Source organism: Ammospiza nelsoni, chromosome 2 (genome assembly GCF_027579445.1).
Source record: "Ammospiza nelsoni isolate bAmmNel1 chromosome 2, bAmmNel1.pri, whole genome shotgun sequence".
NCBI lineage: Eukaryota > Metazoa > Chordata > Aves > Passeriformes > Passerellidae > Ammospiza > Ammospiza nelsoni.
This window is the reverse complement of record NC_080634.1, coordinates 104,441,215-104,466,323: the sequence shown is the minus strand read 5'-3', so window position 1 is coordinate 104,466,323 and position 25,109 is coordinate 104,441,215. Positions and strand designations below refer to the sequence as shown.

Genomic DNA, 25,109 nt, shown 5'->3' with positions numbered 1-25,109 from the left:
CTTTTAAGAAAGCTTTCTTATGTATTTCACTTAGAGTCTCAAAATTCCCTAAATTAAGATGCAAAGGTATACAGGACTCTGAAGGCAATCTGGTGTAGAATACAGCACAATTGTAGCTGATCCTTTATGTGTTTTATTTGAAATTAGGGACAGAAAAAAGCTTTGGCTGCAATCCCATAAATATGATGTCAAGAAGGAAAGGGACTGACTATCTTTTAGAGACTATTGCTTTAATCTGCAAAGATTTTTCAAAGTTGAAATTGCTACCCTGGAATAATGCTGAGGTGTGTGTTGCACGTTGTGTTTTGCCAGCCACGTTTTTGAAATTTTCTGATGGAAGAGTGATGCCTATAGTATGTGGAGTAAAACAGGTTGTAGAAGTTGGCAAAGCCACAAATCAGATTGTGAAGTTCCAATTTTTTTTTTTTTTTAATTTGGAGAACTTTAAAGCAGGATGTTGCTATTTTAAGTAGAATTTCAGTTCCTGTCTGTTCAAGTCTGTCAGTGTCTCTCTTGAACCAAAAACAAGGAGCTGATGTAAATGCAGCCTTGTAGGCAAACTGGATGTAAGAAACACTCTTTGCCTCTCCAGACCCTCTGAAATCTACAATTAGTTTTGGCTTCCCATTTCCTTCACTCTAAGAACCTGTACCACTCGAAACCAGGGAAGGTCATTAAGGGGATAAAGTTCAGGAAACTTTTCCTTAGATGGAAAAGTAGAGCTGTCTCATTAGCCTTGGAAGAAGTGCTCAAGGTAGAAAACTTTCAGTGACCACCTTATTGCTGTCCTCTCTGGTTCTCTTGGTTGCATGGTTTTTCCTGCCTGCTGCCTCCTGGGTGCTGTAGAGAGATTTTGTGCCAGCACCTGAGGAAGTTCTATCTGTCTTGAGGATAATCTGTGCTGTTGTTACTTCCTTGGCCACACACTTTGTTCTGTTCCAGACAGTACCAGTGCTGGTTACTGGCGGTGGATGAGAGGAGCAGGCTGTCAGAAGAATAACAGCCTATAAAACAATGGGGTTTATTGCCTCTGTTTGTTTCCTTGGGCTCCACAAAGCCATCCTGCTGCTTTCTCCCCCTTTTGCCCCCATCCTCAGTGCAGCAATGGGTTCTTCTGTCTAAATGCTGACTGTTGTTTGTGCTTTCACTCTGTGAGCAGCTCTGCTGAGCATTCCCATTCAGGCAGCACAGAGTGGCTCAGATTCCCTTCTGGAACAAGGCTATCATCGGGTCACAAGCTGTTCTGGCTCGCGATGAAAGCCAGGGATAAACTTTCAGATGTACTTCTTTGGCTGCATCAGGTTTTGCTTTCAGGATTGTTCTTCTGAGGAGGAGCTCTGTGTAGGGTCTCCCTTTTGGAGGTTTGTTCTCATTGTAAGAGTTAAAGAGGATCCCTTGGAAGGGAGTGTTTTTTCAGGTGGAAGAGACTTCTTGAGACATTTAACCTGCTACCAGAGATACCTGTTGAAAGAGCTGTGTCTTCTAATTGCAGCATAATCTCTGCTTTCTGAAAGGCTTTGCCTTGTTCAAAATCAAGAGAATTTTTCAAAGAGAAAAATAAACTAAAAAAATGTTAATGCAAGTGCCTCATTGCCCAGGCCTACCACGGTCACATGGGATTTTGAAAAGCACCATTAAAACAAAACATACAGCTAATGCCTCTGATGTGGATTTTTGTTCATAAAAGAAAAAAAGTTACTTTGTGAATTCCATTTATTGTGACATCCAAAAAACATTACCTGCAGAAACTGATTTGAGCTGAGAAAACAGAGGCATTAAAGATACCATCAAAAACTTATTACTCCAGAATTGCATCCTGAAATCTAAAATTGAAATTTGAAAGTTTTTTTATGCACATAAGCTGACACATGTTATCTGATATAGTAGTGAAGTTTATTTGCCCAAGGATTGTCTGGAACTTGTGAATTCATATATGCAGTAATTTCCAAAGCAGCATTTTTTTCCTCAGTCCTATTGTTCTTACCACAGTTTGAAGGAGAATAATAGAACCTGATGTTAAAAGAGAAGATGCTAAGGGTCATGAGCAGCACTTTCATGATATTTCTTTATTAACCAAGAAAATATTATATTGATAGGTTTTAAAGGTGTTCTTTTAGCCACATGTGTCCTTTCTCCAAATATTCCTGCACTGCCTTCCATTGGTGCTCACATAATTGAGGAAGTTTGGTGGTTGCTGGCTTAGTGGAGATGGCTTAATGCTGGTGTGTAGATATTGTTTTGGACCATAGTGATGAAATGCAAATTTCCCATCACCTGAGCTCTTGTACTTAGGGCTGTGAGCCCCAGTACACACACACAGAAGTTAGAGCTCCTGTAATGCCCAATAGCTGTGTCCTTTAATTTCACTTATAAATTATGAAACTATGAGAAATGATGAGAAGTTCCATACTGGGCCTGACCTTCCTCTGAATGTGAAGTTTTGTAGCTTGAAATGCTTGGATTTATGTGAGAGGTTAGAAAGAAAAAAGCTGATTATTTCTGCTCTCCATCCAGCCCAGCTCCTCGCTGTTGCACAGCGCACGTCTCTGTGACAGTTTATTGTGCATCAGTTAAAACACAGCACTGGCTTGTAGTCCTAGCATTTGACAGGTGGAATCAGAAAAGTTGCTGCTGGGGTAAATATTTTGTAACTGCTGTCTTAAAAATGATAGAATTCCATTGAACTGAGGGAAAACAACATAACTTTGAAATTGTTATAAGACACGGTGTTTGTCTGCAGCTGGCATCCCACAGCAAAAGACTCAGACTGTAGCATAGTCTGAGGATTTTGGCTATATCAGGCTACTGCTGCCAGCAATCTCTTGCAGAAACTGCCACTTCCAAAAGCAAGAATACCTCAACAGGATGTATCTGTGCACCACTTTTCAGTCTGGTTACTTAATGTAACACCCTTTTTATGAGCACTTACAGCAAATGTGGCTGAGATGCAGAGGAGTATGTTGTATTCTACCCATCCTCCTCCTGTGCAAAAGGGTTGCTACTTTTGGCAAAGACGTGTGGTGATAGTAACAGCTTAGGCATCTAGTGAAATCCTCCAAGCTCCTCTGAGATCATGTTCATAATCACATTCATGCTTCTCTCTGATGTTAATGAGATGAGGTGGATGCTGCTGGTGTAGAAGCTCAGAGTTTCAACGAATGCTATCCATCGCACAATATGAAGACTGTGAACCACTTGTTGATCACAATCTCTGCTCATCTTTCTGAGGGTTAAATGATGCTACATCATCTCTGAAAAGGTGCTTATTCCTTGTCTTTTTAATTTTTTATTCATTTGTCTTTTCACCTCAGTACCATCCATCAACATCTATAAGTATTATGAAGGCAATTTTGGGACTAGAATACTGGGCTAGTACTTGGGAGTAATTTAACACAGCACTTACTATCATGGCATCAGCTTTTGTATCCTGTTTACTTTATATGGTGATACATTCATTTGGTAGCAGTTCTCATGAATTTAGCCAAGTGGTAGTTTTATAAATAGTTCTGGGTGTATTTAGCTGTTATCTGTCTCCTTTTTGTTCTGAAGAAGTAACTCATATCCTTCCTATGTCCTCTCAGTTGTCTGAGAATGAGATTTAGAAACTGCAAGAGTAGAGAAGCATTACTAACAAGTTTGTATGAAGATATAGTTTGTCAAATGGGACTTATTTGTCTTTTTTTACCTTAAGTACTCTTCTCCTTTTCTGTTTTTCTCAGCAGTGGGTATAATAATTTACAGTCTTCAGAACTTGGAATTGTTTTTGTGGATATTGGAGGAGGCAGGAACTCACGTCAAGATGACGATGTTAAATGTTTTCCTCTGAATTTAATGTCTTCCACTTCTTCTGAATGGGTCCTTGTGCGCATTACTTTCTAAGGGAAAGAGCAATTCCAAAGGTGAACAGCTCTCAATACACTTTTGCCTCTGAGAAGCACTACATCTCTTTAGTTACAGGTTAACACAATGCACGTTTTCTGCAAACTTGACAGTGTGAATTTAAAGTAGGTTTGTTTGTGCATGCCATGTGCATTGGGAACAAATGCTGTAGTTGAGAGGCACTTTGGCTAGATAGAACCAAAGAATTACATTAAAATTAGTCTCTTTCAGTTGCAAAAATGTGTTTTGAGTAGTTTGTTGTCCAAGGCAGAAAGACCATTTTGCCTGCAGGAAAAGATCAATTAATTAATGGAATAGAAGTGTTTCCTCTGACTGACAGCCACATGAATGCCAAAGAGTATCTATGCAATCTCAGTATTTTTGAACAGTTAAGGAGACTCATCCTAATAAACTCTAACATGTATTATTGGATCCGAAGTGGTATTAAGGGAGAATACAGATGTTACTGCTGCCACCTGGAACTACCACAGTGATCTTTCCTTGTTTACTCCACAGTTACATGTGCAAGGTTTCTGGTGTTCAGATGTGCTTTGGCATATTGCATAGAAAGTTTGTATCAGAGATACGGTGTGACACTATGAATTCACTTAGAGGCAACTACTATGATAGGCTTAGGAAAAAAATTAAATTCATAGTGTTTCCTAGAAATACCTACCTGAAGTAGTTTACTACAGACTTGCTATGAGATGTATATTTTGTGTGAAAAGGACCTACATAAATACAAAAATACAGACACACTGACTTACTGTTGTTCTTCACCTGACTGTAAATGTGAGATTTTTTCAATGGATTGTGGTCATACTAAGTGGCTTAGCTGGAATATAAAGTATTTCTTGTCCTACTGGGTGATTTCCACTCAAATAACTGTGTGTTTGTTTGTTCTAAAAACTGGAACCAAGCACACCTCTTTGAAAAACAGAAAACTAGCTCTCTTCTTTTCTTGGAGGACAGCTCAGGTGTTCTGTCAGCTGGAGTGGCTTCAGCCCTGCTGCTGCCCAGAGAGGAGCCACATCAGGACAGTGCCAGGCCAGGTGCTCCCTGTCCTGTGGATTAGGACGTGGTTGGGGTCCTCTGGCAGCTCCTCTGTTGTGTGCCTGTGTGTGACTGTGAATTCACATCTCAGAGCTTCCCCCAGTGCTTCCCATCTGCCCTGAGCTCTCTGCGGCTCCCTGGGCTGTCCCAGGCGCAGCTGGAGAGGATTTGTGGCTGTCACAAGGAGGGACCCCGGGCAATCTGATTTAGGTGCCCCTTCTGTGGCTGCTCTGCCCTTTGAGCAGTGATGCAGTGAAGGTGCTATTCTAGGATGTGACCTTTAGCTCCCCCCCATTGTTTGCAAAGGGGAAATAGGAAATCTAGTGTAAGCTAATCTAATGTAATCTAATGTTGTCTAAGTGGAGGAGCTGCTGTTTATCATGTAGCATGAATTTAACATCTTGAAGATTAAATAGTACTGCTTTTCCTTCTGATATTGATTTTTCCTTCCCCTACAGCTTTTCTTTTTCATGAAGTGAAACCCTTGCAAATACTTTTAGCAGGGTGTACTATTCCTGCTATGATTGCAAAAGAAAAATGTTAAAAGTTGAGCAAAGTTTGGAACTAATTTTTCAAGGAAATTATGGATCTTGCTTTTGCAATCAAGTAGAAACAAAATTTTGAAGTTATTTTTTTTGTGCCACAGACATGCTGCAAAACTAACAGCTCAAGCTTTCTTAAAAATCCCAGTTGTAATTTACATTTAAGCTGTAAAGTCAGAGGTATATTGGTATTTACCAATTTTTTTACGAGGCTTTTCCATTTTGGGAGAATGATGACTCCAAGGCCTGTTCAGTGACTCATTCCTTCATCTCATATTATAAAGTGTAATGACATTGAGAGACTTGAATCTTTATAAACTATGGATTATTTTGTTCTCTGGTAGAAGAGCCACATCAGACTTAATATGGATCTGTTTTCCTTCTCTTCTCTCAGTCCCATCTGTACCACAGCATCCCTCATGTGACTGGGCTGCCAGCTGCTCAGTGTTCTTAGAGTGAAGCAAACAGTGGCCTTGTAGGGCATATTTGATCTTCAAACCTTGTGGCCCTCCAGGTCTAGTTTAGGAAACCAGCATTATTGAATGTAATGTAGTTTGGGTTTTGGTTGGAGGGCTTTTTTTGTGGTTTTTATTTTTCCTTTCCTGTGATTTCCCTTTTTCTTTCTTTCCATATCTTTTTCTTTTGGTTTTGATTTTGGTCTTTGTTGTTTGTTTGGGTGGGTTTTTCTTGGGTTTTTTTGGTTTGTTTGTTTGGGTCTTCACGGTTTTTGTTTGTTTGTTTGTGTTTTTTAAATTTAAGTTCAGATTGTTCAGTCATGCTTTGCTGTTTGGTCTAATAAAAGATATTGATTTTTTTCTCTCCTGGTGGTTCCTAATATTTCACTAAGAGTTTTATTGCAACCTGTCACAGAGCAAAAAAGTATGCCCATATGTGGTATTCACATGCCCTCTGAACAGAGAGAGATTTAGCTTTCTCAGGATTTCTCGTGAGAGAAGCTGTGAGAGAAGCAGAGAAAAGAGTGATCAAAGCAATTCTTATCTCATTTGCTGCTCCTGTGTTTGTGTCCATGTGGAATGTGTTCTGGAGATTGTTTACCTGAGGTGATTGCTTGATTGGGTTCTGGTGATGGTGCTTTGGATTCATTGACCAGCTGGATCCGTGTCTGTGTGTGTGTGTGTGTGTGTGAGGACTCTGGGGCTGAGTCACAGGTTTTCTAGTTAGTTAGTGACAGTTCTTTTTAGTGTAATATAGTTCTAGTATAATATAGTATAATAAAGTAATTAATTAGCCTTCTGATATCATGGAGTTCTGCACATTGCCTTTCCCGCCCGTTGGGCATCTTAGCACTGATACCCCTCAGCTCTGAAAGTGTGCTGGGCTCACCCGTTTGTACCCAGGTGTCTCAGATAGAGCAGCACATTTGAAGAAGACCTTGTCTGTGAAGTTGAAGCAGATGGAATTCAATGGTCAGATTTTTAACCTGTTGTAAGATGTTATCTTCATGCAAAAGCGTGATGCACTCTCTTCTTGGGAAATGCAATTTGAGCTTTGACTGGAGGCTTGAATGCAGAATATTTGCAGGTAGTCTGTCTGGTTTCTGTTCTGGCTTTTTTGGGTAAGCCAATGCAACAAGCATGTTTATCCTTCATATGAAGCTGAGTGGCTTAGAAATGTGAAAACATAAAAATTACAGCTCTTAACTCCTTGACTGCCATGTCTAACTGTATTTACTCACTTTAATGTCTACATTTGGGTGTGAAAGCAGACTGTTGCAGAAGGTGGTGCTGCCATATGGATGCTGTTACTTGGGTGGAATAGTGCCAAAGAGGTTAATAACATTTCCATTGTGCCTACACACTTCAGATGTCTCACAAGAAACTGATTTAATAACATAGTTTTTGTTGCACAGCAGCAAATCTCTGTTTCTTTTTCTTTATATTTTCTTGCTTGGAAAGGCACTGTACAATAACTGAAAATAGAATAAACAGAAGACATTTCTGTCTTCAAGTATTGGTAGCATTATTAAAGAAATTCTTACTAGGTCAGTTCAAGAAATTAGATTTTACTTATAATTTAAAATGTGGCAAGGAAACAAACTAAACAGTAGGAAAAATATTTGTAATTATCACTAAAATAATTTCACCTGTGTGCGCAAGACTAATTTGTGGAATGAATGAATGAATGAATGGTAGGACTGTAGGACCAGTTAAACTTATAATCAACAGGTGTTTTTCTAGGTGTGCTTTTTAAAAATACAGCTGCTAGGTTACATTTCAATGCCTGGTTCATATCATTAGCAATTCAAATTGTGCATTTTAAATCCAAACCACTAAGCATTAAATGAAAAAAAAACTTTGTCCCTGACATTGCAGTAATGAGTTGTACTGTGCCAGTCTCCAGCGGGGCTCTTAATAACTACCTTTGATTCTATTTCATGAGTTTTTATGTTACAATTTGGATTGATGCTAATACAGGACTAGGAATGGCTGATTTTGTTGGCATGAGAATAAATGTTCTCCTTGTAGATCAAAATAACTGAATTGCTTTTGATATTGAATTTCATTCCTAATGTACAAAATGCTTTTTTCTAACAGAAAGAGTAGCTAGAGTAGCTGGCTGGGGCAGGTTTGACTTTCAGGCATCATGAGTTACAATAATTTGAAGAAAATTTCTCTAAAAAGAGAAACCAGATCTGCCTGTCCCAGTTTTGCCAGTTTATTTTTCTCTTGGCTTGAAATGGATTTGAGTTTTGGCTGTTAATGCAACAATCTGTTTACCTTGGCAGAGCTGGGCCTAAGACCAGCCTTTGTTGGTTAACAAATAACATTAATTTGAGCTCACTGTCCAAGGAGTGTTTTCTCACATCATGAATCATTGTGCAAACTGGGACACAGTTTTAGTCCAGTTCCTGAGGAGAAATCTAGCACAGCACTTCAGGAATCAGGTATGTTGTTCTTACAGATGTGAAGCACAACTCTGATCTGCTTTTTCGTAACAAACCTGGATCAGTGCTGTCTCTAGTATCAATCCAGTTTCCATGAAGACTAAGTTTCAGCTCAAAAGAAACAAAAAATATTAAGTTTGAGTGGCAGAATGAATTTTTCAGAGCGCAGTTTGAGGAGGTGCTGTGATTTAGCATGCTTTAGAAAATGAGTTTGATTTAAAAACTGCAACTGCAAGAACCCAACAATTGTAGAGCACTTTTGCCTGTCTTGTGCTCTTCAAACCTCAGTACTGTGATAAATGAGAATTTTGAGTGATCTCAGAAGTACCTTCCCATCAGTTTGTCACAATTCTGCACATTTGTTAGGTGTACTCTTATTCTCTTTTGTGCTATTGGTTTCCTTTGAAGAGTTTATAAACATCTTGATTGTGTGGTCTCACTTTGGTGACTCATATGTCTCTGACTGCTTACACACACTTATGTTCCAGTAATCAAATTGTCTGAGAGGAGGCAGATTTTAAAAATATTTATATGTGTTTTTTAAGAAGTGGAAACTTTTATAGACAGAGAAAAGCCTGAACAGTGAAGGGTTGGGGTTTTCTGTTTGTTTAAACAAACTTTCAGTAAAACAAAAGTGATTGAACAGCTGCTGTCTGTATGTGAACTAGTGCAAACTTCAAAGAGTTAACTCCAGTGCCTCCAGCCTACCCAAGCCACTGCAGAGTCAGGTCAACAGCCCCATTCTACGTTTTGGTGCCTCAACTTAAGAGAGAGAAAATAATTAATAAGAAAACTGTTGTTAATCATGTCATTTTTGCAGCCTTCTCTTAGAAAACTGCAAGAACAGCAACAGGTTCTAGAACTCTTGAAAAATATGGGACTTAGAGAGTGGGAGAGCTGTTTGTCTTCCTTCATTATGTCTTGCTGCAGTCTGAATGCTGAGGAGTGTTTGAAGAATCAGTGGTTGGAGCCAGCCTGAATCCCTGCTGCATTGTCATCTCCCCTTACAGCTCTCTGCCCACCTCCTAGCTGCTCAGGAAGAGCAAGGCACTATGTAGTTGCACTCACTGCAAAATCAGAATAGGATTTTAAAGCTTCCTAAGCAGGGAGGAGAAATGACTTGACACACACAAAAAGCTTTGAGTCCTGAAAGCAAGGACATCCTAGTAGGCTGCTTAAAAATGAAGATACAGGACCTTGCTTTCAAAATTCTTTCCTGGGGTTCAACCAAACTGGAAATACCCTGCTGAATAGTCTAAATTTTGCCTTTTCTGAGGCACAGTCCTGTTGTGTTCTGTGGAGATAAAAATTTTCATTGATGTGTGTACCTTACTGCCTCTGCTTGAATCCAGTAGTCTTTGGGGAGCTATTGTGTAAATACAGCTTCTGATCCAAATGCACTGGTTGGTCTGGGGTAAACTGTATGTATGTATATGTGTGTGTGTATATATATATACACATACACACACACACACACATATATGTAAATATATGGATAATATTGATGCTAGTTTAGGGACTCTAGTTCATATATTAGAAATATGTGTAAACATTTCTTAGATGGCTGAACTCAGAGGGTTGGGCTTTCCAGCTCTTCAGGTCCCTGAGGTTTCAAGAGCCCAAACCTACAACTTTCCTGAATAAAGGGCAGATGGAGTCTGTGCCTCTTGGGGTGGGTTTAGAGACTCCCAGAATGGCAAACCTGAAAACATGAATTTATAATTTCTGATGCCAGGAGGAAGGTTCCTGCTCCACCTCAAGATCTGAAATTAAAGAACAGATTCAATACTTTTGTAGGTGATGGGGATCTGGGTGCTCAGTCCGGTGAAGCACCCAAGCTGGTAAATCTGAGCCATGCAGAAGCACCAGGAGAAAGTGGGAAGTGATAACAGTAGGGAAATTCCCTGCTGTGAGTGTTGTAGACTCCCATCTGCTGACCTGACCTGACCTGACCTCATCTAGGGAGGCTTGTTGCCTGCCAGGGTCTGGAACACTGTGGTAAAACTGCCAGAGCTTGTCTGGCTTCACACCACTGCTCCTGCTGCTCTCCTATGTGGGTTTGTGATACCACCTGAAGGGATCTGAAATCATCAGCTGTGACTCTGTGGTTCTGGGGTGATGACCAGGAGTGTGGGAGCCTGGCTGGATTCTCCTTGGTCCTTCGGGTGAGAGCAAAGTGCATTAGGATGAGTGGAGAGATCTTGTGGGTAAGCTGGTTTCATAGTTGGTGTCAGCAACAGAATTCTAGTTTTAGAATAATGAGGGTCTTTTTGAGGATTGCTTGGAAAAGATGGGATTCACCTGACTGAGGCAAAAGCATCTCTGCTAACTATCTTATGAGCAAGTGGTGGACCAGGCTGGCAAACAAAATGTGATACAAACAATGGAGACCTTGTAATGAAAAAAATCAGGACTGATGGGGGCCTTTCCCAAGCATACCCATATAAACAAGGAAGTGCTTTTCAGAATGACAGGGAAAACTCTGCTACTCTTTCTGGGAAATGAGCACAGCTGAAATGACTGTTTCTCATGCAGACAGCATGGAATGCAAAGAAGAGGAATTACCTGTCTGTATGCAGTTTTAGAGTTAGGATTTCATTGGGATTGTGAAGATGCAATAGGACAGCTCATATTCCATCACCCTGATATCTGCTGGAGGGATAGTGGAGCTTGTTAATGTGCTGGGTTGGGTGTGAGCAGTTCAGGAGGTTTCTGGAGTGTGTTGTCTACTGGATGTCATACCTGCAAACAACGAACTGTTTGGGGCTCTGGAGGCTGAGGGCAGCCTTGGTGGCACTGACCAGGAGATGATAAAGTACAGGATCCAGAGGTGGGGGGGAATAGGCAGAGAGCAGGGTGGCAACCCTGGACTTGAAGAGGAAAGATTTTGGCCTGTTCAGGACTCTGAAACCAGTAGAAAAGTCCAGGGCAAAGTAAACTTTCCCTCAGGGGAAGAGAATCAGGTTAGGGAATATTTAAACAAAATGGTCACATGCAAAGCCATGGCCCTGGTGTGGTATGTCCTGAGGGAGCTAAATGACACTGGGAGATCCCTCTTGATGGTCTTCAAAAAGTCACTGTGATTAGGAGACAGTGACTTTTTTCTTCATTAAAACCAGAAGAATGCACCTCCTGTCTTCAGGAAGAGCGAGAACCTAATTTTTTTTCCTGAAAACTACAGAGTGATCAGCTCCATGTGAACCATTGGAAGATGATGGAAGAAATAATCCTGGAGGCCATTTCCAAACACATGAAGGACAAGAAGACAGTTGGGAGTAGTCAGTGTGGATTTATGGAAGGGAAATCATGTCTGAGAAATCTGTTAGTCTTCTACCATAAGATCATTGACTTGGTGGAGTGAATGTTGTTTATGCTGACTTGAGCAAAGCTTTTGTCACTGTCTCCCATAACTTGACAAACTGAGGAGGGGCAGTACAGGTTAGTGACAAAAGTGTCTGAAATGCAGCCCCCAAGGGCAGCAGGAGCTCCAGCTGCAGGCTGGTCCCTGGCAGTGGTGCCCCAGGGGTGGGAGATGGGGCTGGTGCTGCTCAGTGTGTGCAGGGATGAGCAGGAGCGCAGAGGAGTCTGAGCAGGCTGCAGGTGCTGCAAAGCCAGCAGGTGTTGGACTCCCCAGAGGGTTGTGCTGCCATGTGTGGAGGCCTTTAGAGGCTGGAGAAAGGGGCTGAGAGGATGCTCATGAGCAGAGGGAAATGCCAAGTGCTGCAGCTGGAGAGGAACAGCCCCAGGCAGGAGCAGAGGCTGTGCCTGGGGGTGTGGGGAGCAGCTTTGTGGAGAAGGGCCCAGGGGTGCTGGTGGCCATGAGGCAGAGCACGAGGCAGCAGCGTGTGCCTGTGCAGGGGCAGCTGCTGGCTGCCTGGGCTGCTTTAGGCACAGTGCTGGGAGCAGGAGGATCCTTCTGCCCTCTCCTTCCTGCTGAGGCACCTGTGGAGTTGTGTGCCCAGTTCTGGGTTCTGAGGTACAAGGGAGAGATGGAGAGAGCAGAGTGAGTCCTGTGCAGGGCCATGAAGGTGGTTGAGGGATTGGAGCCTGTGATGTGTGGGGAAGGTCTGAAAGAGATGGGGCTGTTCAGTCTGGAGAAGAGAAGGCTCAGGGTGATATTATTGACGTATCTGAAAGCATTTTTAATCTTAAGGGTGATCAAACACTGGAATTTCCATCCTTTGAGATACTCAAAACTTGGCTGCATAAGGCCTTGAGCAATCTGTGCTTTGGCTGTTTCTGCATTGTTAGGGGATTGGTCTACAGAGGTGCCTTCCAACCTCAAAAACTGTGATTTAGGCAGTGGTTAGTGGTTTGTACTGCAGGTGCAAACTGATAATAAATGAAGTACCACCGGGGGCTGTCCTGGAACTTCTTCAGTCTAACGTCTCAATCGAGTACCAGAGAAGGCAGTGGAGTGCTCTCTCCTCATATCTGTGATTTCTACCAAATTGGTGGAACAGTTCATGTGTTAAAAAGTGAAGGAACCTGAATCTAGAAGAGCTTTGGTTGTCTAGCTTGGAGAAGAGAAACTGGGAGGTCCTAATAGCAGCCTTACAAATCTTACAAGTAGGTTATCAAGAAGATGGAGTTATTGCCCTGCAGTGGAGGGTGGGCAACAAGACCAGTGGGTGAAAACTGATACAAAAAAGGTTTTCTCTCTACAGTCTGTTGGAGCCTTTTTCCCAGTCAAGCAGTGGAGTAGATTCTACTGCATGCCCTACCTGCCTCTGTAGGAGGAGGTTGGAGGATTTCAAGACCCATGTGGCAAAGCCCTGAGTAACCTGGTTTGACCTCACAGCTGGTCCTGCTTTGAACAGAAAGCTGAACTAGAGATGTGAAGTCCCTCTCAGCCTGAATGACTCTGATTTTTCAGCTAAGTTTCACTGATAAATTTTTCATGTTCTGTTTGCCTGTCAGCTTACAGTGTGTGGTGCCAGTCTTTCTCTTTTGCTGTTCATTATGTAGTTTAGCAGGCCTCCTGTAAACTGGTTTTACAATGGTTTTTGACTTCACTGATGAAGTAATAGAGGAATATTTTAAGCCATAAACTTGTGGCTGGTGTGTATCCAAAAGTCAGAACACTGCTTTAGCTATGACTTGCAAGCTCTGGAGGAGGGATGGAGATATTCAGCATTGTGACTGTGTGACATTTTGGGGGTGGAAAGAAGTAACTCTGCTTTCCTGTCAACTTAATTCAGTTTAGTATGCAGGGTTTGTTATTCAGGCAGAACCTTTTTGCTGCCTGTGGTGCAATGGTTGGCTTTGCTTTTGCAGGCTAGAGCTTGCAGGGTTACATGGCACAGTCATTTGTGCAGAAAGCAGATGCCTGATACTATTTCTCACTTTGCTGTTTCCATGGTTCAAGTGCTGTTTGGTGGGAAGGCTTGGGACAGGCTTTTCCACTGAAGAAAGCAGGAATAAATTCTAGAGATATGGCTGTCCAGACCTCACCAATCTGGCCAGTAAATGTTTGCTGAACCACTAAATATAACTATGGCTTCCATGTTGAGTACCCCAGGTGTGTTATTTTTGGTTCTCTGAAGGAATTTTTCTGTCTTTATGACACCCTTAATTCTCTAAAGAGACTTCCTTGTGTGTATGGTTTCAAAAGATGGGGTGACTTCTTGGGAAAAGACAGACATATCATGTAATGTAGCAAGTTTATAATGCTTATAACTCTGATAACAGACATTCAGAGCTTAATTCTTTGATGCATAATCACAAGTGAAAGTAAATCTTCTCTCTTCGATGAAACCCTATGAGGACATGTTCATGCAGCAAAGCTTTGCATTTCTATATAAACAGCAGTGAAAATCATCATGATGAAAAAAATTCTTGTTAAATATATTTTAGGTTGATAGTGATGTATTTAGCAAGGTAGTTGTAGTGGCTTGGGATGCTTATGAATTTGAGAAACTTTACATATTTATTTCCATATAAAATAAAATGCTTTGAAAGCCCTGTAAACAAAAGGTAAAACTTTGTCCAAGAAACAATAATAAACTTTGTAATGCTGCCAGAATTAATACTGGTGAAGCATCACAAATTGATTTCCTTTAAAAAATAAAGAAAAAGGCATGTTTCCTTAACCATGATGGGTTTCTTGTGTGTTCTTTCACTTTGGCCTCTCTTGTAGCAGGTACCCACAGAACATTACCATTGCATGGTGCCTCTTTGATGTACTCTATTGGTTAAGCTGAATATTATACTTTCACTGAGAATATATGATTGCATTGCTGTTTTCTTATGCCTCTGAAAGCCAGGAAAGCTTAAATGTAGTCAAAAATTGTGCCTGTGTGTGTTTCTCTTTTAGTGGAGGCGATAGTGGAGTTTGACTACAAAGCTCAACACGATGATGAGCTGACAATCACTGTCGGTGACATAATCACCAATATCAAGAAAGATGATGGAGGCTGGTGGGAAGGACAGCTCAAAGGCAGAAGAGGTTTGTTCCCTGACAACTTTGTAAGAGTGAGTACAAAGTGGAACTGTTCTTGTATTGTGTGTATAAGTTAAATGTACTGTGCTGTTCAGGCTAAATATCAGCCTTTATGTCATAATATCTCTTATATTCAAAACCATAATATTTTGCATATACACATGTATTGTGTATAGACATATATTGCATATATATAATGCAATGTTCTCTTGAGACAATGTTACAAAGAAAGATTACTTGCTTTGCAAAGACAAGCTGAAAATAAAAGAAGCTACACCTACATTTCTCTGGTGTTCAGTGAAAATACTTGACTTTGTGGTCTGAGAACAAACTGGTTATTCTAGAACTTATAAACCATTGTATTTTAAATATTTTGTCTTCTCTGTAACAGATGCTGCTTTTCCTGAGTGTTTTCTTAGGTTTTATAGAAGTTTTTTTTTTTGGTGAATATTTATTCCTGGCTAAACTAGTTGAGAATAATTAGATTTCTCCATACAGTTCCCTATAAAAACCTTTTAAAAAAAGATTAATTTGTATTCACTTAATATATCAAATAACTTGCAGTAATCCTTGTTTTAGGACAACCATTCATAGGTTTGGAAAGAAATCATAATTTTTACTGAGCATCTGTGTTTGCACACATATGTCTGCACATGTGAAGCCAGCTATCAGAACCTCTGGGCCTCCTTGATTTATCATTGCAGACCTAGGCTGTTAATTTCCATAAGTCTCCATAAACCTGGCTCTCCACTATGGCAAAGAGAGCAAGAACTACAATAATTTACATAGATTTTATGTTAATCTTTTAGTACAGCTTCTGAGGAGCTTTGGTACTTTCACTTTTCTAAGGGTATAAGTGTATTTTTTTTTCAAGTTCTTCTAACTGTGTGAGCCTGTTGTGTGTATGGGCATATGGACCCAATGAAGTAATTTCATTTTGCTTCCCTAGTGCTGCCTGTGTCCAGGTCGCTGGGGAAGTGTCTGGCTGTGATGTCAGCCAGCCCATAGCAGGGGCTGTGGGGTGGACAGGGAGCCTCAGGGGGTCACACACACCCCGTCCTTGCTCCTGACATTGGAGAGAGACAGCAGCTCTGTGTGTGTCAGGCAGCAAAAACGAGGAGAAAGACAGTGCCTCAATGAGATGAGAGGGCACAGTGGAGGACAATGAATAATCTGGTTTTTACTTATCTCTGAAAATACACACTTTGAGCTAGGGGAAGAAACTGTTTTCGTATTCATTGTGTGTTGGTAATATTTTTCTGCTTGAACTCTGGTGAAGTGAACTGTGTGACAAATGCAGACTTCCTCTGGGCTTTTTCCTGGCTGATATTTTAAATTTGCTGCTGATTTTAGGAGGTGTTTGATTTAGTGTTCTAAACAAATGCAGCCTATGAATGTCTGCTATGGGTATATAATAATCTAAAGATTTGTAAGTTGGCACCATTAATACCTAATTTTAAGGCCTCTTTTTCCCAAAATTACTTCAAACTGTGGCATCCTGTCACATAATTGAAATATAAATAGCTTTTTCTTAATAGAAAGTTCTAAAACAACAGTAAATGGTTTAGGTTTTGTCTTCTCATGAAATACCACTCCCTGCTCTTTCCTTCCTGCCTTTTTTTTTATCAACATCCAGGGCTGTTTTCTAAACAAGTAAAAACCACATTGTGTACAAGCTGAGGATGAGGAAGAATTTAAAGTCGAAGATGTTTTTGGTAGCCAATCATTTTCTCTCTAAACTAGGTAAGATGTTTAGAGAGAAACACACTTTAAGATACACACTTTAAGTAGAATTAGTTTATGAATCTCTTGAGTGAAAACTTTCATTTTTCTTGTTTTCCTTGTGTAAATCTCCTAGATGGAGAGATATAGTCAAAATATCAGTCCTGTTAGAAAGCTTGTTGAGCATAATCACTCTGCCTAGTAAGAGTAATTGTGAATTTCTCTTGATTATGGAAATTTTTTTAACAAGTGAATGCAGTCAGATCGTGCCCCATTGGCAAAGTGTGTGTCAACAAAGTAATAGAGAAGCTGGCAAAAAGGGATGCTACAGACAAGTAATGGACTTGAACGCTACTCCAAATTCCTATTTCATGTCAAAATTGGTTCTAGGTGTAGTTGAGACAGTCATTCTTGAAGTACTTTGCATTCCACCTTCAAGAGGTAGGATTAATTTCTTATGGAGAAGAGCTTTTTCTCCCCGTGATATTATTTTCTTTTGAATAAATTCATGATGATGTTCCAAATAAACTGTTGGAGTTTGCAAAAAATTGAATGTTTGGGCTGGAATGAAATAATGGAATTAACACTGTAAAGAGTACTGGATGGTTTCTGTCAACATTTTTGCACAGATTCTAGAAGTCAAGTTTGGAAGAAAAGAAGTAGAAATCAGAAATAGAAAAATTAGAGAAATGCAATATATTGGAATGTTTATGAAAATACATTTATTTGAAGCGTTACTTAAGAAATAAATCCGCCGTATTTTTCAAGGGAATTTGAAATAGGTCGTGAATATGCAAAAGATTTTGGAATTGCCTGTAGTAAAAGCATTTTTAAATTTCTTGGAATAAATGCAAATTATGAGACCATTGAAGAGGCGTTATCTGAAGACAGATGTGAGACAGAAAGAGGAAAGGGGAGGTAGCAGTGATATACGTGAAGTACATACGCAGTTATTTTTTTTTCAAGGGACTTTCTCTACGAAGTTGTAGTAGAGGTGCTTCCTGTTCTTGAATCTACAAAACAACTGCTTTGAATTTTTTGTGTATTTATACATATAGCGACGAAAAAAGACGGATTCATACCCTTCTTAGGCTCTGAAACTCAACATGCAAGGCGTAACAGAAAAGGTATTTGACATTTGTTTTCTGTTTCTTTTTCCATTGCCTAGTTGTCTGCGGCGATGGCCACTCGAAAGATTTTGAGGAAAAGTTTGTTGAGAAATATGAGAAAAATCTTTGGTGTCTCTTCAAGCTCTAACTTACCTCTGTCAACACTTGATAGATCCCTTGTTTTGTTAGAGAAAATGGTGCTGAATGTATCGTAAGAAATGTACAAAAGTGTATCTGGTTGTTGTCTTCTGTTTTCTTTCAGTTTTTCAGCAGAGAAATAGAAGTAGGAACGGAGAATTACGTACTGTTCCTGGTGTCTGTTTTGATTCTCAGTTATGCAGCTGACAAAGAGGAGGCATCAGGTGTGATTGCAGTGTTGATCATTTATATGATATAAAGTTGGTTTTCGATGTCTTTCTAGCTTGAAAACTTCAACTTGAAATCCACGCTCTGCAGTGTAAAGCTGTTTGTAAGTGTGGCGGCGTCTGAGACAGACTTTGCTGATGGCGGATGGAGATGTAGAAAGCAGGAAACTGGTGCACAGCCATGCTTGCTGGCTTGAGTTTTCAGAGTCAATTCTATGTGGGATTGAATAGTGTTACACTGGCAAACTGAATCTGCTGCATGTAGCAACCTGAAAGCTTCTCTGTACTCCAGAGGACTTGCCAATATTACTAGCAGAGTTGGAGAGGTAAATTTATCTCAAGCAGGAAGTGTAGTGTAGTTGTTTTTGGAATTCTGGTGTATAGCTTTTGTTTTAGAATCAGTGAAACAGGGCAGGGATTTGTGTAACTGTACTGCTGCCTCGGGTCAGAAAAGCAATCTGGATTTCTTGTTATGCAAGCAGAATACAATCTTTAAATAGTGCACATTAGTTGTAGGATGTCAAAGATGTTCATGCTGAATCATGGTGCAGATCCTTATCTGTTCCTTGTTATTTAATTTTCTTCTGTGTATTTGTTTGTTTTTATCACAATCAGCCAGAGGTTGTGGAGGGACTGTGAGTGATTTCTTGATGAGACCCTTGTGCTTGTTACACACCCCTACCTATCTCTGTTCATGCTTTCATAAAACTTAAAACATAAAAAGGTCCTCTGCACATGCAGGGGCCCTTTGCAGCTGAGGTTTGTCTCCTGGGTAGGAAAAGAGAATATTTCCCATGTCTGAGAACACTTTGGTTCTGCTTGGTACCCACCAGGGCAGAGAGCTGACCAACTCCTGCTGTCCTTCCCTGCTGCTTTGCCTCAGCCTTTTGCAGTCTCTGGCACTCTGGGACTTCCTGCCCTACAAACCCCCTTGCTCTGGGGTTTGCAGGCTCTTAGGGCCTCCACTGCCCTCCTCAGCAGCCTGAGTACTGCCAGGTAAGGGATGTCTGGGTCAGCTTTGCCTCAGTAGCCGCTTGTCATGGGTTCAGTCCCCACACAGGCCATTCACTCAAGAGCTGGACTCAATCCTTATGGGTCCCTTCCAACTCAGAATATTCCATGATTCTGGGAAAGTTGTGGCTTTAGCAGAGGCACTGAGGTTATATGCAGACTAGGGAAATTATTTCTGTTGGTACCTAAAAAGATAACTTGCTTTTTGGGTCAGTGAATTGTTATGCTGGGGTACTTTTGATTTGGTTTTTTGGTGTTCTTTGTTTTTTCTTCTTTTTACACGCTTGGCAGGAATTTGCGGCTCAATTAATAAGCTTTTTCTTTTGTTGTTTTTGGAAATCTTACTAGAATATTGTCTACATATTTGTTTTCAGGAATTGTTTTAGATTGTGGGATCCTAACAGAATGAGACTCAGGAGTACTAACTTCTTATTCCAAGTTTTGGGTATGGCTGTTAAACTTGCTATACTTATGGTGAAATGCAAGGAAATATAATAATATGAAAAGGTTGTCTCTGAGGTTTTGTTCCCGTCAACAGTGATCAAGATTTTATGAGGAGAAAACTAACATCACAGGCTGTAATTATTTATTATTGCCATTGTAATTACTCTTACAATGATGAAAGCACAACTAGTAAAACAAAATCTTTCCCCCTTTTCCAGCCCATCTCCTCACAAAGGCACAGATTGACCAAGACTGTCTTGTGCCAGTCAATAATCTGTGGCTTGGCTGTGTTCTCTGTTCTGAGGGAGCTGAGCACAGAGCAATGGCAGCACTCGGGGCTGTCCTGGGTGCCCAAGGCGTGGTGACAAAGGATGTCACACCTCAACCTGTTCATCGGCATTCAGAGGAGGTGAGGGAGCTCCAGGGAGGCAGCTGCCTGGGTGCTTGGCCTGGCAGTGATCTGCAGCTCCCTGGCAGTGAGGGAGGCTCTTTCCCCTGGCAGTGTGGGGCCTGGAGCTGTTCCCAGGCGGATGGACGCGCGCTCGGGGCAGGCAGCAGCACGGATGGAGCCCGTGCGTTCACCAGGGGGGCAGCGAGGGCTTGGCTGGCCTGTGGTGACCGCTCTGCTGGATGTGTTTTGATGGCAGGCTTAGAAGGGAGGGGTTTCTCAGGGGAGTGTGGGGGTGTGGAAAAGAGGAAAAATGGTGGTGGTTTGGGTCTGTCAGCTGCTGGATGTTGTGTGGGAATTTAATGAAGTATGTGAAAGTAAGAGTACGTGCAGCAGTCGTGTAGTGAGCACACAGTAATGTAAAGCTTCAGTGTTGAGGTGTTTACTCAGTGACTAGTACATTATATTGCAAAAAGTAACCTTCTGAAAAGACAGTGGCTTACTCGTAATTATATACTGATAGGACTGATAGAAATTCTGCCATGGATCCAGCTCCTCCCATGGCAAGGGGAGTTGAGCTAAATGATCTTTGGGGTCCCCTCCATCCTCTAACCATTCTGTGATTTTATGAGATCCCTGAATTTGAAAACAAAATTTATTGGTTTCCATTCTTTATGCCATGTAAATGCTGAGGTCTAAAACTATTCTTATTTAAATACACATTTTACTGCTTTACTAATAGAGTTAATGTAGGTAGTATCAATTAATATACAAAGGAGACTCAATTGTTTCCTTTCTTGCTCAGATTGTTTTTCATAGTCTTAAGAAAACCTCAGTACAGCATTTCAGTTTAAAAAATGCTGTTGTTTAAATTGTAAATCACAAAGACTCTAATTTGGGAAACAAATACTATTTTTTCTTTCTTTCCTTCCTGAAGCTCCAAGCTATGAGGAGAATCTGATCAGAGATTGAAACAAGAGCCCAACATGTCATCTAGAAATCATATTTTCAAATATATAATTTCTTTGGAGCTATAACATAATAATTCTTTAAGGTAGCTTCAATTTATTCAGAACTTAGTTATATATTATTATTTGAAATGTGTGTTATACAAAGAATTCAATGTGGTTTTGGCAACAGCTCTTAAAGTAGTCATAAGGATTTATAAAATTGGCAGGATTAGATGGTTCACAGCATTTCTCCAACCTAGTCCTAAAAGCTTGTGAGGCAAAGAGAAGGTATTATAAAAGTATAAATTTATATTGTGTCTTCCCTGAAATCAGTTTTCTTTTCTTTTTTCCCCCCTCTGGCAACCTTACAAGCTCCGGATGTTTTTATTTTCTCTGTAGATTGTGTGTGGGTGGATATGTTAGTAATCCATGTATTTTGGTCTGATTCATTTTCACGCTTGGCCTGGCAATTGTTTTTCTGTTGGAGGAGGCTGCTGTGAGAAACTCTGCTCTGCAGCTAGAATCTGTAGAGGCTCTTAGCAGCATTTGCATACAAATGTCTTGCAGAACATACTTCTACAGTTATGGATTTGAAGGGAGTACAGCTGTGTATCTGATTTTTCCTGACAGGACCAAAAACCTCATTAAAATTCTTAAAGCACAAGCTCCTAGAAATTGAATTGCAGCTCAGTCTCACTGCTGTTTGAAGCTAACGTGAGAATACTTGTCAATACTTCCACCTTCTTTGCAGTTTAATTGCAAGAGCACTCAGATGGATTCCTTCAAGTTTAGAAAATAAACTTTTACAAAATTTAAATGAGTATTCTGAAAGCTTGTAGAGTATCTACAGCATTTAATAATCATAATGGTGAAAGGTTGTGCTTCAGCCTTAGCCTGCCAAATAGTGCATTTACATAGAACAATACAGCCTGTATCCAGACTTCATCCACTGATTGTCTTTTAGTTTATATTACTTAAGAATTAACAGTAACAGTAAAAAAGAATGAGGATGAGAGCAACAGGGACATGTGGGGAAAAAAAAGAAAGCTATCAGAGATTGCTGCTATAACTACTGCTGCCATGACTTAGTGATACTCTAGTTCTGATCAAACACAGTTATTTATTAAATCTGTATGTGTCTGTGGGATTTGTTTAGTGGTGTTGATTTTTAATTTATTTGGATTTTTGTTGATGTATTTAGGGTTTACTTTTATGTACGGAAGTGCTGGTTTTTTCTGAAGTATCATGTGTAGACCATGTAACAGTTTTCATGTTTTTATAGAGTGAATACCAACTGGAATGACAAACTTCTTGCACTATTTGCTGTTGGAAGTAGTATTTGACTAATTAGGTATCTGTATTCTGTTCCTGTAAGTGCTGCAATTTCCTCCTAGAATCTTTTGGGAACTGTTTGGGAAGCTGATGGTGAAGACAGTCCTTAAAGGGTCTGCCATTTCCTGCTGTCACCTAATTATGTACTCTACTAGAATTTCTCTGGCACTGTTAGTGAAAAGTAAAATTATGACATGACAGAGTATATTAGAGCAGTTTAAGTTTATGAGCAGAACGTGTTGTTCTCTTCAGAGCTGGAAAGAGCCGAACGTGTATGAGCCTCTTAATCCTGATTTTTTGGCTTTGTTACAGCCAAATAAAATATATCATTGTTTATATATAGGCACTCTAGTTATTCAGTTACCATGGAAAAAGTCAAAGGTGCAGGTAAATGACCATAATGAAATAGGATGGTTATTTAATAGGGTTATTTACTCACTCTGACTTCAGACTTCAGTGATGGATACATAGTGCCAGTGGTCGTGAAGGGAGGTGGTGAGGGATGGAAGGAAAACAAATAGAACATACACTTTAAAAAATAACATTGCTACTTCCCACCCAGGGAGAAGGAACAAGGCAAACCTTTCATTTTGACAGAAGGTGGTAATGACTTTTGCTTTTATTGAATTTTTTTAAAATGGGAATATCGAGAGAAATAAATGCATCACAAGCCATTCAAGAATGTGGAAGATACTGAGTTTATGTATCTGGTGCCTCACAAAATCTTAATTCATCCATTTCCCACTTGGCGAGGACTCATTGCACCTTTTGAAAGATGGAGTCAGTACTTGTTCTTCCAGAGAGCCTGCATTTGCCTTCCCAGAAGCAACAGGCCAGTATTATCTAAAGCCCGGATTAAAAACACCCTTCCAACAGATACTGTCTGTAAAGCAGAAACTTCTTTCATAATTTTCATGACTGCTTCAGGATACAAGCTACTGCCATTATTTTGGCTGGTTCCTTACAGCCGGCTTAGCTAAGCCTTGGTTTCCATTTTAAACATGCTTTGGTGTGTTTGGGCTGCCTGATTTATCTGTCAGTATTTACCTATTAATCGATAACACAAACCAAATGAGAATTCCTTTTAGTGCTTTTGGCTGAAAATTATTCTCTTCCTACTTGGAGCCAAGAGCATTACATCATTCAGCTTTGCTTTTGCCAACTTTTTAATCAGCTTTTTGGTCGCTTGAAGGATCTTTTCATTTTTGTTCCCTCACCCCAAGTTTCCTAATCATGGTGCCCCAGGACCAGGTGAGCAGACTGCCTGTCCTAGCTCATGGTGCTGTCATGTTGTCTGCATGGCACTACAGACATGGCTCTTACACTGTCATCAGCCACTGCCAAATCACTGGCCCAATGAATGCCTAATAATTAGAGGTAGAAGAAAGTAAAATGCAAATCTTCATGTTTCCTTTATGCTTCCTCAATGTCCCATGGCTCAGTTTTATTGTGCTATCAAAATGTAATCTGTTCCTCCTTTAAAAGTCCCTCTAAGTTGATCTGAATTATTCTCCTTCCAGAAGTGAATTAGAGAAATATGGATGGAAAATGTCTGTTTCTGTAATTCAGAGCTACCACATTACCAATCTTGAATAAAAATTAGCTGAAACTCACCCACCAAAAATCTGCATGCATGTCTCAGTGTAGCTTTCAACAAAATTTTAAATTCTCCTGTTTTGTTTTAGAGGAGTCTAATTCCAAAATTTAGTTGAATAGTTGCTATATAACTTATGTCATGAAATAAACCACTTTTAAGTAGAACTACCTGAAATGTCGTGTTGTGCAGGTACAGGACATATGCTCAGGATTTTACTTTTGTTCCCACACAGCTTATGAATTTTGCGACTTTCAGTTGATTTGTAATGCTGTGTGGGGCACTGGCTGTATTTACCTTTCTTTGACTCTGACTCTGTCCTTTCAAACTGAGAGAACCTGCAGACTGCAGTTGTGAACTTGAGTTCACAGGTTAGAGAATATTCCAAGTTGGAAGGACCCACAAGGACCATGAAGTCCAGCTCCTAAGTGAATGGACCATATGGGGATTGTCCCCACAACCTTGGCATTATTAGCCCTCACAAACAGATTGACACAACTAGTAATAGTTAATTAAAAAGCAAAACTAGTTTATTGCTGATGTTTTGTTAAAGTACAGAATGCTGAAGTTGAAGTAAATCCTGGAAGGAATTAGGATTTGAATTATTGCGCTGTCAGATAAAACTGGATTTTTCCCTGCAGAAGAAAAAAATATGTACTTTGAAACATTTCAGTGGTTCACTGAAGTTGATAGAATGTGCTTGTGGGACTGAGCACTGCATTTCATGATTCTTAATTGCTCTGTGGTTCTGCACAGAAAATTTTCTAATTTCTGTATTGTTAGTCCACATGTTTTTACTAGGTTGTTTGAACTTCTGCAGTCAATGTGAAAATTTTTTAGAGGCTACTCAGACTGATGAACATCAGAGGAAAATGTTGAGTAAGCAGAGGGAGAAGAATGACTCATTAAACTGTAAAATAAAAGCTCTTTCTCAATGTGTAATCCCTTTCCAGGTGTTTTCAGAAGTCCATAAATATTTATATATATGTGTGTATATAGAAGGCATGCATGATGTATGTGTGTTGTGCAGAAATAAACACTGGGTCTAAAACCACAACATACAAGTTAAGGCATAGGAATTTTTTTTTCAAGAGACTTTTATTATACAAAATGAAGAAAGAGAATTTATCCTCTGGTATCCATTAATTCAACCTTTTTTACTCCACTAAGCAATTGTATAAGGATGGGGGTTTTTTCTACATGAGGGTTTGCACAAGGAAATAGCATGTGTTGCTTGCCCTTCTGAACCCTGGTGACACTTGCAGTGACACTGCAATATTGACCCCATTTCTTTTTGCTGGGATTTTTACCATTGCATTGTTTCCTCAGTGAACATTCAGATATTTAGAAAAGGGTAGTTTTTGTTTGGTCTC

General features: G+C 40.1%; 1 protein-coding gene across 2 annotated transcripts in view; it reads left to right on the top strand.

Moving 5' to 3' along the window:
• The window catches only part of SH3KBP1 (SH3 domain containing kinase binding protein 1), a 214,584-nt gene that overhangs the window by 10,142 nt on the left and 179,333 nt on the right, over window positions 1-25,109 (top strand). For both annotated transcript variants that reach the window (XM_059466276.1, XM_059466277.1), the window contains exon 2: window positions 14,696-14,853. In XM_059466276.1, the coding sequence (XP_059322259.1) occupies window positions 14,696-14,853 (158 nt within the window). The remainder of the gene's footprint in view (window positions 1-14,695; window positions 14,854-25,109) is intronic.